General features: G+C 44.2%; 1 protein-coding gene across 4 annotated transcripts in view; it reads left to right on the forward strand.

The window, feature by feature from the left end:
* Positions 1-13,304, forward strand: part of LOC132028961 (caspase-12-like) — a 13,666-nt gene extending 362 nt beyond the window's left edge. The window contains exons 2-11 of one of the 4 annotated variants that reach the window (XM_059418448.1): positions 1,264-1,512; positions 2,731-2,790; positions 2,959-3,081; positions 6,332-6,423; positions 6,846-7,019; positions 8,087-8,321; positions 8,910-9,053; positions 12,031-12,140; positions 12,467-12,586; positions 13,135-13,304. In XM_059418448.1, the coding sequence (XP_059274431.1) occupies positions 1,264-1,512; positions 2,731-2,790; positions 2,959-3,081; positions 6,332-6,423; positions 6,846-7,019; positions 8,087-8,321; positions 8,910-9,053; positions 12,031-12,140; positions 12,467-12,565 (1,286 nt within the window). In that variant the 3' untranslated portion in view covers positions 12,566-12,586; positions 13,135-13,304. Of the gene's footprint in view, positions 1-1,263; positions 1,513-2,730; positions 2,791-2,958; positions 3,082-6,331; positions 6,424-6,845; positions 7,020-8,086; positions 8,322-8,906; positions 9,054-12,030; positions 12,141-12,466; positions 12,587-13,134 lie in introns of all 4 variants that reach the window. The other 3 variants (XM_059418447.1, XM_059418449.1, XM_059418450.1) reach the window with 3 other exon arrangements.
* Positions 13,305-13,895: the final 591 nt, after the last annotated feature.

Genomic DNA, 13,895 nt, shown 5'->3' on the forward strand with positions numbered 1-13,895 from the left:
CCGAAGGGGGCTCTCATGAGACAGGGCTGTTTTGCTCTGGGAATGTGAGGGATGGGGAGCTTGGGGCACAGCAAGCAAGTGTGCTATCAGACAAAGCATTTTTAGCAGAGAAGCTACAGCTTTTGTGGGGGGTGGGGGGAGGAAGTGTAAAAATTCTGGATCTATGTTCTCAGAACATTCCTAAGATTTTAGTCTTTTCTTTGAATTCATACTGCCTGAGCTTTCTTTCTTTCTTTCTCTCTTTCTTTTTAAGATTTTATCTATATTTTTGACAGACAGAGACCACCACAAGTAGACAGAGAGGCAGGCAGACAGAGAGAGAGGGGCTGAGCAGAGAGCCCAATGAGCGGTCCCGATCCCAGGACCCTGGCATCATGACCCAAACCGAAGGCAGAGGCTTTAACCCCCTGAGCCACTGAGGTGTCCCCTGAGGTTTCTAACCATTTCTTCAGTGTATTTCACTTCCTCCATATTTCCGCTCTCTGTATGACCTCTTGTTTCCAGCAGTGAGCAAGCCAGCCACAAAGTGTGCTCTCAATCTCAGACTACAGACCCACCCTGCCAGCCCTGGCCAGGGAAACAAACGTACATTTTTCCACAGATGATAGATAATACTTCCACGCTTTACATCTACACATACTAACTACAGTGCGTTCTTTTGTTTAAAGATTTTATTTGTTGATTAGACAGACAGAGATCACAAGCAGACAGGCAGGCAAAGAGAGAGAGGGAAGCAGGCTCCCCGCTGAGCAGAGAGCCCGATGCGAGACTCAATCCCAGTACCCTGAGATCATGACCTGAGCCAAAGGCAGCGGCCCAACCCACTGAGCCACCCAGGCGTCCCTACAGTGCGTTTTTAAAAGAGATAATGATAAAAGTGACAGGAAGGGAAGCAATCACAGGTGATACCAAGCTGAAATGAGGCAGCCATCACTAATGGAGCAACTTAATGAAGTTGTTTAAGTTGCTTTCCTTCCCCGAGGCTCACTTTCTCCACCAGTAGAAGGCATAGGTTTGGGGAAGATCGGTGCTTCTCTGTGTGTGGTCCTCAGAACAGTAACTTTAATATCACCTAAGACACGGGTGGAAATAAAGATTGATGTGCTCCACCCTGTCCTATCAAATCAGATTTCTGGGAATAGGGTGCAGGAAGCTCTGTTCATCACCCTCTCAGATACTCTCTTCCTTGTTAAATTTGAGAACCACGCAACTAAATCAGAGACCTAACGTCCTGCAATTCCTAAAATCGTATTGTCCTCACAGAGAAGAGATCACTACAAGACCCAGTTAAAGAAATAAAGATGATTGCCAGTACCATGTTTGGTGGCTTCTTGGAAGACTTGAAGGAAAAGAAGGTATTAGATAAACGTGACTTACAAACAATAGGGAAAAAAGTGAACTTCATTGTGAATAAGACTGAAAACCTGGTTGATGATCTCTCTGAGAAAACTCAAGTGGTAGGTCAAGTATTTATGGACCGTCTCATCAATTCCAAGAGCCTGCTGAGTTTGAGTGAGTATCTTGGGCCAAAGGACTCCTAACTTATTATCTGCCCTCCTATGCAATATCTGTTTTATTTCTATTTTCAAGTAGAGAACAAATTATCTGCATCTCCAGTACTTTCTTTGCCTTCCCTCAGCAACGGTCACCTTCAATCACCCCTTAACATTTCCTGTTTACTGTATTATATCTCCCCTTGATAAACGTAAAGCCCATGAAGCATGGAACTTTGTCTGCTTTGTTTATCAAGAGAGCCCCAACTCATGGAAATGGCACCTGACACATTACAGGTGCTCAGTAATTACTTGTGAAATGCATGAATGGTCCTGGAGCTCTAGTAAATTCAGGGACAGCCCTTAGCTAATCTCTGTTGCTCTGGCCACACTCTAGACTCCAGAGTTATTCCCACCTGTAAAATGCTCAATAGAAAAAAACACCAAAATCCACACAGCAATCCACTGTCTTGTGCTTAGCTGGGGCTTGGCCCAAGGCAAGAATCTCTGAGAACTTAGACTGTCTTTGTGAAAGGAGTACCTAGGGAGTTTGAGGAACATTAGTGGAACATGAGTGTATCCTTCTCTAGGAAGCATGGGTTGGCTCACTCTCTCTTTGAAGAGTCAGGGGAGTCACTATTTTACGTTTTTCGGCACAAACTTTCTCTGTCACAGTGACTCAAATCCGATGCCGTGACATAAACTTAGCAATAGATAATAAGTACAAAATGGCTGTGAATGTGTTCCGATAAAGCTTTATTAACAAAAACTGCTGTTGAGCTGACCTTGGCCTCTAGGTTGGAGTTTCCTGACTCCTACTCTAGAGGACAATATATACATGCGAGTGTTCCCAATACTGAGGACATCCTTTTGCGATCATTTTGTGGTTGCTGAAAGACTACCTAAGTTTATAGACGTGTGTACTTTCTTTCCTCAGAATGAAAAATGCTACTGCAGAAAAGCCTTGATTAAAGAATTTGATTATTCCTTGAATTATGTAAGCAGGAACATAATGAGCTCTTCACTGTGTTATAGAAACTGCTTCCTCCTTCACCTGGCACAAAGTCACAGTCCTCTAAGACAAATGTGGAGCTCAGACAAGGAACCAGATTTCCATGCTTCATAGGGTCACCGCAGGCCAAACATCATCAGTTTCTTGTGAGTGAGAGGGAGTTACATGTGTGTAGATTCTAGAAACCTAGTTCTGTTAACAAATGTCCTTTTCCTGTTCTTTCAGAATCTCATGCTGAAAATGAGGATGAGGAATCTGAGAGCAGTGAGTCATCTTCTTTGACAGGTAAGTGCCATCAAATCTCATATCACAAATGAAAACTCAGACATCTAGGGCTGTCAGAAGGCACTACAGTCAAGACATAGGAAACTGTGTTTTTACTCACTTTCCATCTCTAGAAATAACCTTCAGCATTCAGCATTGATCCTTAACTTTTTGTTCATTCCACTTCAGAATCTGAAGATGAAAGTGAAAGTGAAGAAGAAGAAAATGCCAAGCCGTCCCAGGCATTAGCTCTCCCTTTGGCAGGGGCCACCAAACCCAGTAGCTCATGTAAACCCTCATGCGTCACTCAGGGTAAGGCCCTAAGTAACAGGGGCCCTAAGTTACAGTGGAGAGACCAGAGATGGGTTCAGAAATTCTGGGTTATTTCTTCCTTCTGTGCCACCCGAGACAAAGTAAGGTCAGCGTTCATATCCCCACTCGTTCATCCTCTAATAATCTGGAAGTGCAAGTGAAGATCATGAAATTAGGGAGAAGGCTGGAGACCAAACATGGCTTCTGCCTGTGACAGGCAAGGTCATGGATGCTTGGTGACAATCTGTGAGCTAAGGCAGATGGGGAAGCTGTATGCTATAGTGGAAAGAGAACTGGAATAAAACCCAGGCAATCTCAACCTGAGCCCAACACGGCCACTGACTAACCATGGTCTCTGGTGTGAATGACCCAACCTTTCTGAGACTCATAGTTTTCAGTGAGATTAATAACATCTTTAAAAGATTCCCAAGACAGCAAACAGATAAGCAAGTAACAACTATATGAACAGGACAAGGATGTGGTTAAGAAAAGCACGTTAAGAAACACACAACAGGACTAGACGCACATACTGTGTGATCACTAGAGAAACGGATGAGTTACTGAACCACATCAAGGAATTGCAGTGTCTAGAAAGGGGCTACTGAAGTGTTGAGTCATGAGCACCATATTTTCAGAAGTCCGGGACAAGCTTCCAAAGGCACGAACACCTTGTAATCTGTTGTATCCATTATCCTTGTAATATCCGTATCCTTATAATCACTGTTGTATCCATTATACACACATATGAACTGAGCACCTACTGTTTACCATTTCAATCACTGTTTCTAGCAATAAGCAAGATAGGTCAAGATCTTGCTTTCATGGAGTTGACAGTGTAATGAAGGTGCACACTTAGTACATATGAAAAATAAATAGTACAATTCAGGAAATGGACAAGAGAAAAGAGGTGAGGCAGGTGGGCCACAGTGAATAATTATGAGAACTCATTTGGGGTGATATTTCAGTACATGCTTGAACAACAGAGAGGGGGAGGGTTGTGCCACACTCTAAAGCAAAAGCATCCCCTGGAAGGGCAGCAGGCCCATGGGGGCTGAGCAGAGATGGACGTGCCATGCCATAAGGCCAATCTGATGGGGGAGGAGCAAACTGGGAGGACATGGTAGGAGGAGCTGTTCCAGGCTCCTGCTGAAGCTGCCATACCACTCTGGGCCTTTGTGGAAGTGAGAATGAACTGGATATTATTTGCAATAGAAAGTCTTTAGGAGTTTTTAAATGGAGGAATGATAAGCAAGCATAGCATCAGAAAAGCCAAAGGTATTCAAGTATTTCAGCTAAGAGATAATAACTTTTAGGTTGGGGTTATACCAATGCAGAGGAAGACAAATGGTGGTATCTGACATCTTTTGGAGCTAGAGTCAAAAAAACTATGGATGGGTAGGGTGTTGGCTAATGTAGGAAGAAGAGGAATCAGGATGATCTTGGTTTTGGCTGGTAGCTAGGTGAAGGTTTTAATTAAGTGATGTAGAAGAAAACTTATAGTTGAGGGAAAACTCAGGAGAACAGATGTCTAGGCACGGACAAACATTAGGGGTCTCTCCCCGCACATGTCCACTTTGATGCGTGTAGTATATCCCAGGAGTAGACATTGAAAATACACAGGTGGATTCAACCGAGTTGTTCACAGAAGAACCAGGCTTGGGACTAGCTCTGGCGATTCAGGTGCATGCAGACAGTAGGTAAGATGATGTCTTGAAGAGGCCACCTGGGCATTGGTGCTCACAGAGGATAACAGAGGGTCCAATGTAGAAAGGCCTAACTTTTCGCTGTGCAGCGGGAGAGCTGAGAGCCAGCAGCTTGAGGAAGAGCAGCCACAACACACAGCATCGCAGAAGCATGGAGAGATGCTGAAGGGAGAAGATGTGTTCTGCCAGGTTAAATGCTGAAATAGCAGCAAATGGTCAGTGGGAACCTTGATCCCAAGGATCTGAGGGTGACAGTGACAGCCAGTGTGTGTTGCATCAAGAACAAAATGAGATTGGGTAAATGGAAACAGGCTGTGGAACATCGCCTTTAAGGAATTGTGCTGAGCTGTGGAGCCCAGCCCCAGAGCAACAGCTGGAGGGGAAGGGCTTGGAGTGGAGGTGTCTGAGAGAGGAGGGCATGAAAGCGTGGGATTTGCCAGGGGGCGAACACAGCAGGGGGCAGGGGGAGACAGGGCTAGGACAGAGCTGAATAAAGGCCTGAGTCAAGTTCTTGCAGGAGAGAGGAATTGGAACTCAGGGCACAAGGAGAATCACTTAGACATGAGGAAGTGTATTTCTTCTTTTTATTGGGAGGGGAAGGACAGTAGATGGGGAGAGATACAGGCAAATTAACAGACTGGTTGCTTCAAAAGGTGAACTCATTTTTACAAAAAAAATAGTAGAAGGAACAGAAGAAGGCTTGTTTCCCTATGGAAAAACAAAAGGCAGGGGGTGGGGTGGATCGTTGGTGGCTATTTTCAAGTATTTGAAGGTAATGATTCATTAACAATCAGTTATAAACTTTTAATCTGTGCCAGACAATCAATCTTTCGAGATGCTGGATATAACAAAACTTAAACACACCTTTTCTGTCCTAATTAAGCTTACCATACAGTAAACACAATTAAGATTAAATATAATCATTATTCTTCTGGGGGCATTTACATAAAATAATCAAAACACAAGGTAAGCTATATGGAAGCCAAAGAAATATTCATCAGCTTTCAGTGGGCAAGGAATTAGACATTTTCTGGATGGTCTCAATGCAGGAAATACATACCAGTACCTACAAGGTTCACTCGTTGTGACCCTCAGGACTGTTTAGAGTGCTTTAGAACATGCACATTCCCCCATTAATGGAGACATTTCACTAGTGGCAATAACACAGTAGGGATATTGTGAGTGGAGTTCAGATACCTGAATAATGACTTGACCAGGTCAGATGAACAAGAGGCTTCCTTGCAAATCTTGGGTACTGCGCACAAGTGAGGCTAATGTGCTGGGTATGAAAGATTAGTCCATATCATGGCCACTAACAAAAACAGAAACTGGTGGTGGGGTCAGTGAGAAGCAAAAAGAAAGAGGGAGCACTCAAGACTTTTGTTTTTGTCATTTTTTTTTAAAAAATACAGAATGGTTTTCTGTTATATTAAGCTTTTTGAAGGAATGGCAATAAGCGTTTTCAAGAATGAGAGTCCAGTGAAAATATATTTGTATGTGCAAGGCTGGGGGGTGCTACTCCCTCAAGAGTTATTTTTTTCTCTCAGTTATTCAGGAAATCCAAGATTCCTCAATGGATATGGTGAAGATTTGTCCCTGCAAGCATTCTCAAGAACCGAAGACTGTGAGAGTCCAGGAGGTAACACGCTTTGAAATAGAAACACACATGACTGTCCATTCAAACCGCATACTGGGAACTCACTGGGAATTTTAGCTCTTGATACAGAAGCCTTTGGATTAGCCCAAAGGGCATAGAATGTTATTTAATCACGTCATCTAATTAAGTGGCCCTTCCGTCCAATTTCCTGTCTGTTTCAGCACATCCTCCAACATCCCTGAAACTCCTTCCCATGAACAACCAAATCCAGGTCTCCAGAGTGCATGCTCAGCTATGGTACACGTTTTCAGTATAGAGTCCTATGTCTTTCTTCCTGAGCACCTATCTCCATCCCCAAGTCCTTCAGGCATCCATTCTGTAATCCTAGGGGTCTACTTCAGGTGGACTTCAGAGGCGAAAGTGGGCAGGCCACATGGAACTCACCCTGTGCCTGTTATTTGCAGGTATATCCAGTGATGGAGAAGGAGGGCCGAACCCGCCTGGCCCTCATCATTTGTAACAAAGTATTTGACCATCTTTCTGAGAGAGAAGGCTCTGAAAATGACATTTTGGGGATGCAAGGCCTCCTTGAAAACCTTGGATATTCAGTAGTTATAAAGGAAAATCTCACAGCTCTGGTAATGTCTTAGGACAGTGGGATAAGCTTCCCTCCTTCCCTTTCTTTCCTGGACTTCTTCCTTCACATCTGGAAGAGTATAGTGCATGTTACAGGAGTTCTCCTTCTCCAGAATGGGCACCCCTGGGTTTCAGCCTCTTCCAATGCACACTTTCATTAGCAAAGATTTATAGAGTAGTACTTCACTAAAAACGCTGGATCTTTCTAACGCTCTCCATTAGGGAGGCACCGATGACTTGATAGTCTTTGTGAAACACTACCCTGACACCTTTACAATTTCAGTATTACGTGTCTCAATGTAAAGCCAAGTATGCAGTCAAACAAACAAACAAACAAACAAACAACAACAGCAAAAAACCGTGAGTGCCCACATACACAGAAAGTTGTGATCCCGGCTCTACTGAAGAAATACCACGGGTGACTTTGGATAGACCATTTTAAACCTCAGAAGGAATTTGTTAAGTATCTCTACTTTATGTCAGTAGGAACCAGTCCCTTACTATTACTCTTTTTTAATGAAAACTTGGGGGAACCCCAACATGTAATACAGATGAAAGCAAAGCCTTCTGGTAGGAGACCTGCCACCTCACGTGCTCTTCCTTATACTCCACCTTCCAGCACCTCCCCCAGCCTAGGTTTCCACTGAAAACCAGTGGGCTACACACTGGATGGAAATCTCTCTAGGAGTGCCTGGGGGGCATAGTGGTTTGAGCATTGCAGTCTTGGATTCGGCTCAGGTCGTGATCTCAGCATCCTGAGACTAAGCCCCGTGTTGGGCTCTGTGCTCAGCATGGAGATTGCTTGAGAGTCTCTCTCCCTCTGTTCCTCCCCCAATTCCCTCTCTCATTCCCTCTCTCAAATAAATAAATAAGTCTTGAAAAACAAAACAAAACACCCTGCTAGCCTTTACCTTCTGTATGTCTAAATTTCTGCTTTTATGTTGGGATAAAATTTCTCTTATAATTCCATTCTGTCCATGCCATCTGATTCGTTAATGCCTCTGTCTACTCTCTGAGCACACACTGTGTATGGAGAGTTTCTAGGTAGTAACTCCAGGGACTCTTTCAGGAAATGATAACGGAGTTGAAGAACTTCGCCACCCGCCCGGAGCACCAGTTCTCGGACAGCACTTTCCTGGTGTTCATGTCCCATGGCACCCTGGACGGGATCTGTGGCAGGAAGCACAGAGATGAAGAGCCGGACATTCTTCCCGATGATACCATCTTCCAGATTTTCAATAACCGTAGCTGCCATGGTCTCAAGGACAAGCCCAAGGTCATCATCACGCAGGCCTGCCGAGGCAGTGAGTAGGGGTGGGGGCACCCAGGGAGGGGCCATGAACCTCCTTCTATTTGCCTAGCAGCTCACCTTCATGTTCCCAGGGATGAGTGACACAGACAACATTTTAGAACTGCACTCACGTCCAGTCAAGGAAGAAATTAAGCCTGGGGGTGCCTGGGTGGCTCAGTCATTAAGGGTCTGCCTTCAGCTCAGATCATGATTCCAGGGTCCTGGGATCGAGCCCCACATCTGGCTCTCTGCTCAGCAGGAAGTATACTTCTCCCTCTCTGCTGCCTTTTTTTGTGTTCACACACTTGCTCACTCTCTCAAAAAAATAAGTAAGTCATCTTAAAAAAAATTAAGCCTGTATAATTTTTAAGAAGTGTGAAGCACACTAGAACAATAACAAGTGTCCTGGTCCTGGTCCTTTGGGTCATACTAAATATAAGTGGGCTCTGTATGTTCTGCATTCAGTGAGGTAACACCCTTGCATTTTTAATAAATCCCATACTGGAATGTACTGCAGTAAGGGTAGTATGGTAGAAGAGATTGTGTGTGTGTGTCTGTGTGTGTAACTTCTTTCCTAAGACACAGGCATCTCTCCCAGAAGGTGACGGGGCCGTCTGGGTGACTGACATGGGAGAAGCACTTGCGTGGACATGTTACCAGCCCTTGGAGCGCTACATCTCCAGTGATGCTATAAAAAAGACCCACGTAGAGAAGGACTTCATCGCTTTCAAATCTTCAACTCCACGTAAGTGACTTCAGAGGGCAGTCTCTCCATCTAGCAGTTTCCAGGTCCCAGGATTGGCTAGGGATCCGACCTGATCACTAACAGCAGAGCATTTCTTCTCTAACGAGAAGTTTGATGTACAGAAGACGTTTAGAACATTGAGATTACTTTTATAACTTGAAAGCTGTTAAGTCTTGAATTTGGAGGAAACTTTCAAAGTAAACTGGACTTTGGTGAGGATCCGAACTTAAGCCAGTGAAGTTTAAATAAATGAAGAGTTGGTTTTTGTTTGTTTGTTTGCTTGTTGCTGAATATAGCACTGGCCCAGAAGTGTATGTTAGTCCCATGGTTTGGTCAGCTGATCATCTACTAGCAATTAAACAAGGCAATCAGTAACAATTTTAACACTTGCTTCACATATTCTAGAACCTCTTGGCTGGTTATCTGAATCTAGTCTTAAAAAATTAGTTAACATTCAAATGCCTGACTTCCATATAATATAGCCAATGACTGAAAATCCTCCTTTGGCAGGAAAAGACATAACAGAAGATAGAAAGAGAAGATACGCGGAGTCAAGCATGGTCAAACCTGTAGGAAATCTATTTAGTGGTCATCTATAATTTTGTTTTATGAGTGATTTACAGAACCTGAGCAACTTCCAGAATCTAGTTTACATAAGTCACAATTCTTTTTAAGGATTTTATATTTTATTTTATTTTATATGTATAGAGAGAGAACACAAGCAGGGGCAGCAGCAGGCAGAGGGAGAGGAAGAAGCAGACTTACCACTGAGCAGGGAGCCCGATGTGGGGCTCGATCCCAGGAGCCTGAGATCATGACCTGAGCTGAAGGCAGACATTTAACTGACTAAGCCACCCAGGTGCCCCGCACAAGTCACAGTTCTAATACAAACCTGGATGTGCCCAGAATATCACTACAATAGAGTTCTGATTTGTGGGTCCAGGGAGGGCCTGAGATTCTGCAGGCCCAAGAGGATGCCATGAGTCTCGTCTGGGGAAACAGGACACAGGCTGTGCCAGGAACACCCATTCCATACCAGGAGCAGTTCTACTTTGTCTTACCTGTTGGAGTTTGAATAAAGTTTTATTGGAAAGAGGAGCTCTCCACTTGTAGCTACTAAAGGAAGTTAAAAAGGTATATGCAGCCTGATGCACGCTCTAAGAGACTATTTTAGTTAAGGGCAGAGTCTCCTACGTGTAAATCCTCCATTCCTTTCTGTACACATAGCGATGCAGTGAGACAGACCGGCTCTGGGCACATGGTGCACAGCTGAAGCCGCCGGGCTTGAAGAGCCTTATGGAGTGTAGTCAGAGCAGAGGGGCCGAGGTGAACTGAGTGGAAAACCCATGCACAGCCTCATACAAATAAATAATGCTTGTCAACCGTGCTGCGTGCATTCAGGAAAAATGTGTTGAAAAATGAAGGAGTGAATTGTGTCAGTGGTCAGAGGACAGTGGACACAGAATCCTGGGAAAGAGAGGAGCTGGAAAACAGGGCCAGAGTGTCTGAAGCCCTGAGCCAGGGGCCAGTACCAAGAGGGAGACTGGAGGGGTAGGCAGGGGCCGTATAATTTGAGGCCTCATATGCTAGGGAAGGATTTGATCTTTAACATTGACATGCTTTATTACTAATATTGCTTTATACTAATAGTAATTAGAAATTTTGGAGAAACATACCTCACGAAAAGATGAGACTGACATCTTTAGATGTCTACTCTGGGGATTCTGTGGGGGATGGGTTACGACATAGTGAGAGGCGACATGGGGAGACAGGTTAGAATGTGACCAGGGTCTCACAGGCCACAGGTGACTACACCAGGCTTGGGAAGACATAGCTATTGAATCCAGCAATAATTAGGATGGAAAATTTGTATGACCTGCTGTTTAGTGGATATGGCAGCTGAATAAGACGGGGTGACACAGGCCACCCGAGGTCACCAGAGATGATCGTGTGCCTTCAACAGAAGGGGAATCCTGCGAGAGAGTGTGAGATGCCTTCAGCATACTTCAGGAGGAAAGGAAGAGAGTTATAAGAGCTACTCTGCAGAACAGAGATCGGCATCAGGATTTGGGGAGATGTTTGCCTAAGCATTATCTTTAATGTTCTAACAATGGGAAAAATAACCCAGAAATAGAGAACAGACTAAGACATCCCAAAGCGGAGGCTGAACTGCAGAGAACAAAGGCCCAGGCATCCGAGTGGCCTCAGGAAGTATGGCTGGAGGATAAGAAAGCGAAGTGAGAAGAGATGTGTTGTCAGTTACCCGGAAAGAATCTGTGGGTGCTATGGCCTTTCTGATTTGAACGAGGCATCAGGTAAAGGTGAGGTGCAGTAAATGACCGTGAGGTTTAATGACTTGGAGGTCACAGCTGGCCGTGGGAGAGCCCCACGTGAAGGTAGGGCAGGCGGTAGGGAGACAGCAGCTTACAGTGCGTGGGCTAGGAGGGCGAGCCCAGGAAGGGAGGCAGCCGCTGGTAAAGGGACAAACAGGAGACGACTGGCATTTTGGTGATGGGAGATGCTGGATCACACTGCAATGGTAACGAGAAGCAGGTGCTCCAAAGATGTTCCTGATGAAAAAGTACCGGTAAACCATTACAGTACCAAACAACCTGTTGTTCCAATTTTAGAACACGTGCTGCTAAAGCGAGCACTATAGTAGCCAACAGTGTGGATGAGGGGTTCAGACTCAAGGAACAGCGAGATCTAGGTTCCTTTTTCTGATTATACAGTAAGTGCTGGAAGGAATTCCATTCTTCCCCTCTCCCTGCAGCAGCGGGGGATAGCTCTGTGCTTAGGAATGTGCAGGGTGTTCATGACTGAGGCCCCTCGAGGGTCTCCTCTGACCAGCTCTATTCAGACTTGTCTCTCCTTCAAAGCACTGGCATCAAACCGTGTCCAATAGCTATGACTCTAAGACTCCTCCACACCTACACAAAGGCCCCATCTCCCAATATTTTAATGCTTTCCTTTGCAGATAACGTTTCCTGGAGATTGAACACAAAGGGGTCTATCTTCATTTCCCAACTTATCCACTACTTGGGAGAGTACTCTTGTTGTCACCATTTGGAGGAGATTTTCCGAAAGGTAGGGGTGTTCTTATCTTTTCACTGTTTTGTCCTGGAAAACTGTGCAACCATTATCAAACCTTTTTTGGGGGGAATCCTGAAAGCTCTTAAGCTGTCGTGCCATGCCTTCTGGTACCCCAGGTTCGCTTAAAGAGGAGGTTTTTTGGAAGTGTTGCTTGGAACCAGCATGAGTTTCATGGGCTCTGAGTCTTGCTTATTCAGAAAATGCTTTTGATGATACTATTTTGTTCATGTATGCACTATAGACAAGGAAAAGCTCAGAATTTCTTCTGTGTATTACCTGGCCACAGCCTTGATCTCTGAAGATTTTCTTTAATACCTCAGGTTCAAAATGCATTCGAGAAACCCAATGCAATGATCCAGATGCCCACGATTGAGAGGTTATCCATGACGCGATACTTCTACCTCTTTCCTGGGAATTAAAATCCATCTGAAGTGTCTCAGGTAAACATCTCCAAGAAGTGGACTTGGGTGCTCCCTGCTCAGTCTGTGAGTATAATCTAGAGAGAGCAGAGAGCAGGGACAGAGGGCAGCTGCCCACTAGCCACAGTCACCTCTGCATTTTCTTAATGGCCCTGGTAAAACTCTGATTTCTTTTGAAATTACCAGAAATTGTAAGTCTAATGGTAGCCAGCTAGAAAATCCTTCAGTCTTCATGGCTCTCAAGGACTTACCTAGTGAGTGGAAAATATTTAGTTTCGACGCATGTGTAAAACAGCTGGCCTTGTATAGGCAGCTGACGTGTGGCTTCCTCCCCAAGAAGGGCTGAGTCTCATTCCTCTGTTTCTGACAAGGCCCGCCTGGTCCACGGGGCCAGCTGATGGCTGCTGGGTCCGTTCTGAGACCGTGAAGCTCCTGGCAGATCCTCCCCTTGGGGATGAGGGGCTCATGGCCCTTCTGTAAGGCACACCTCATAGTAGATATTAGTGCTATTTATGTCTTACCTCCAATAACATCTTTACTTATGTTTTCTTCTTTCTAATTTTTTCCAGGAAAATTGAGCCATTCTGTTTTCTGTGAATCTACTACTTTAAAAGGTTAATGTTTGAATGTGAATATTTTTCTATCAAAATTTCCACTTGCCCACCCTGAAACAACGGCATGTGAAAACCATGGTCGTAGTGTTGCTGAGTTAGTGCTTAATAAAATTTTTTGAAAATAATATTTGTTTTCTCATTCTATTGTAGAGTAAATCATTTTCACTGCACAACAAAGCTCAAGTATAGAAAAACAGAAAAGAATAGTTAATGGATAAATAATATGATCACATTAATAGGTATCCTGATATTAAGCAATGATTATGTTCTTGGGATGGCATCTTTGTCATAGAGGGTCATTCATTTATTCTCCATTTGAGGTCATGTTACTGATACTTGACCTGGAACTCCACATTTATATTTACAGACGGGGTTCTCATTAATTTTGACTTATGTCTAACTTGGCCATAGGATATTTTTAATAAATATTTTGTAATGAGCTACAAGTAGTTCATTGTAGTTTGTGAACTCTAGAATGTCAAAAATCTATTATTTTCAAGTTAACTTATAAGTTCACCTGAGGGGAGGAGTGAAGATGGCGGAGAAGTAGCAGGCTGAGACTACATCAACTAGCCGGAGATCAGCTAGATAGCTTATCTAAAAATTGCAAACACCTGCAAATCCATTGGCAGATCGAAGAGAAGAACAGCAATTCTAGAAACAGAAAATCAACCACTTTCTGAAAGGTAGGACTGGTGGAGAAGTGAATCCAAAGC

This window comes from Mustela nigripes, chromosome 1 (assembly GCF_022355385.1).
Source record: "Mustela nigripes isolate SB6536 chromosome 1, MUSNIG.SB6536, whole genome shotgun sequence".
NCBI lineage: Eukaryota > Metazoa > Chordata > Mammalia > Carnivora > Mustelidae > Mustela > Mustela nigripes.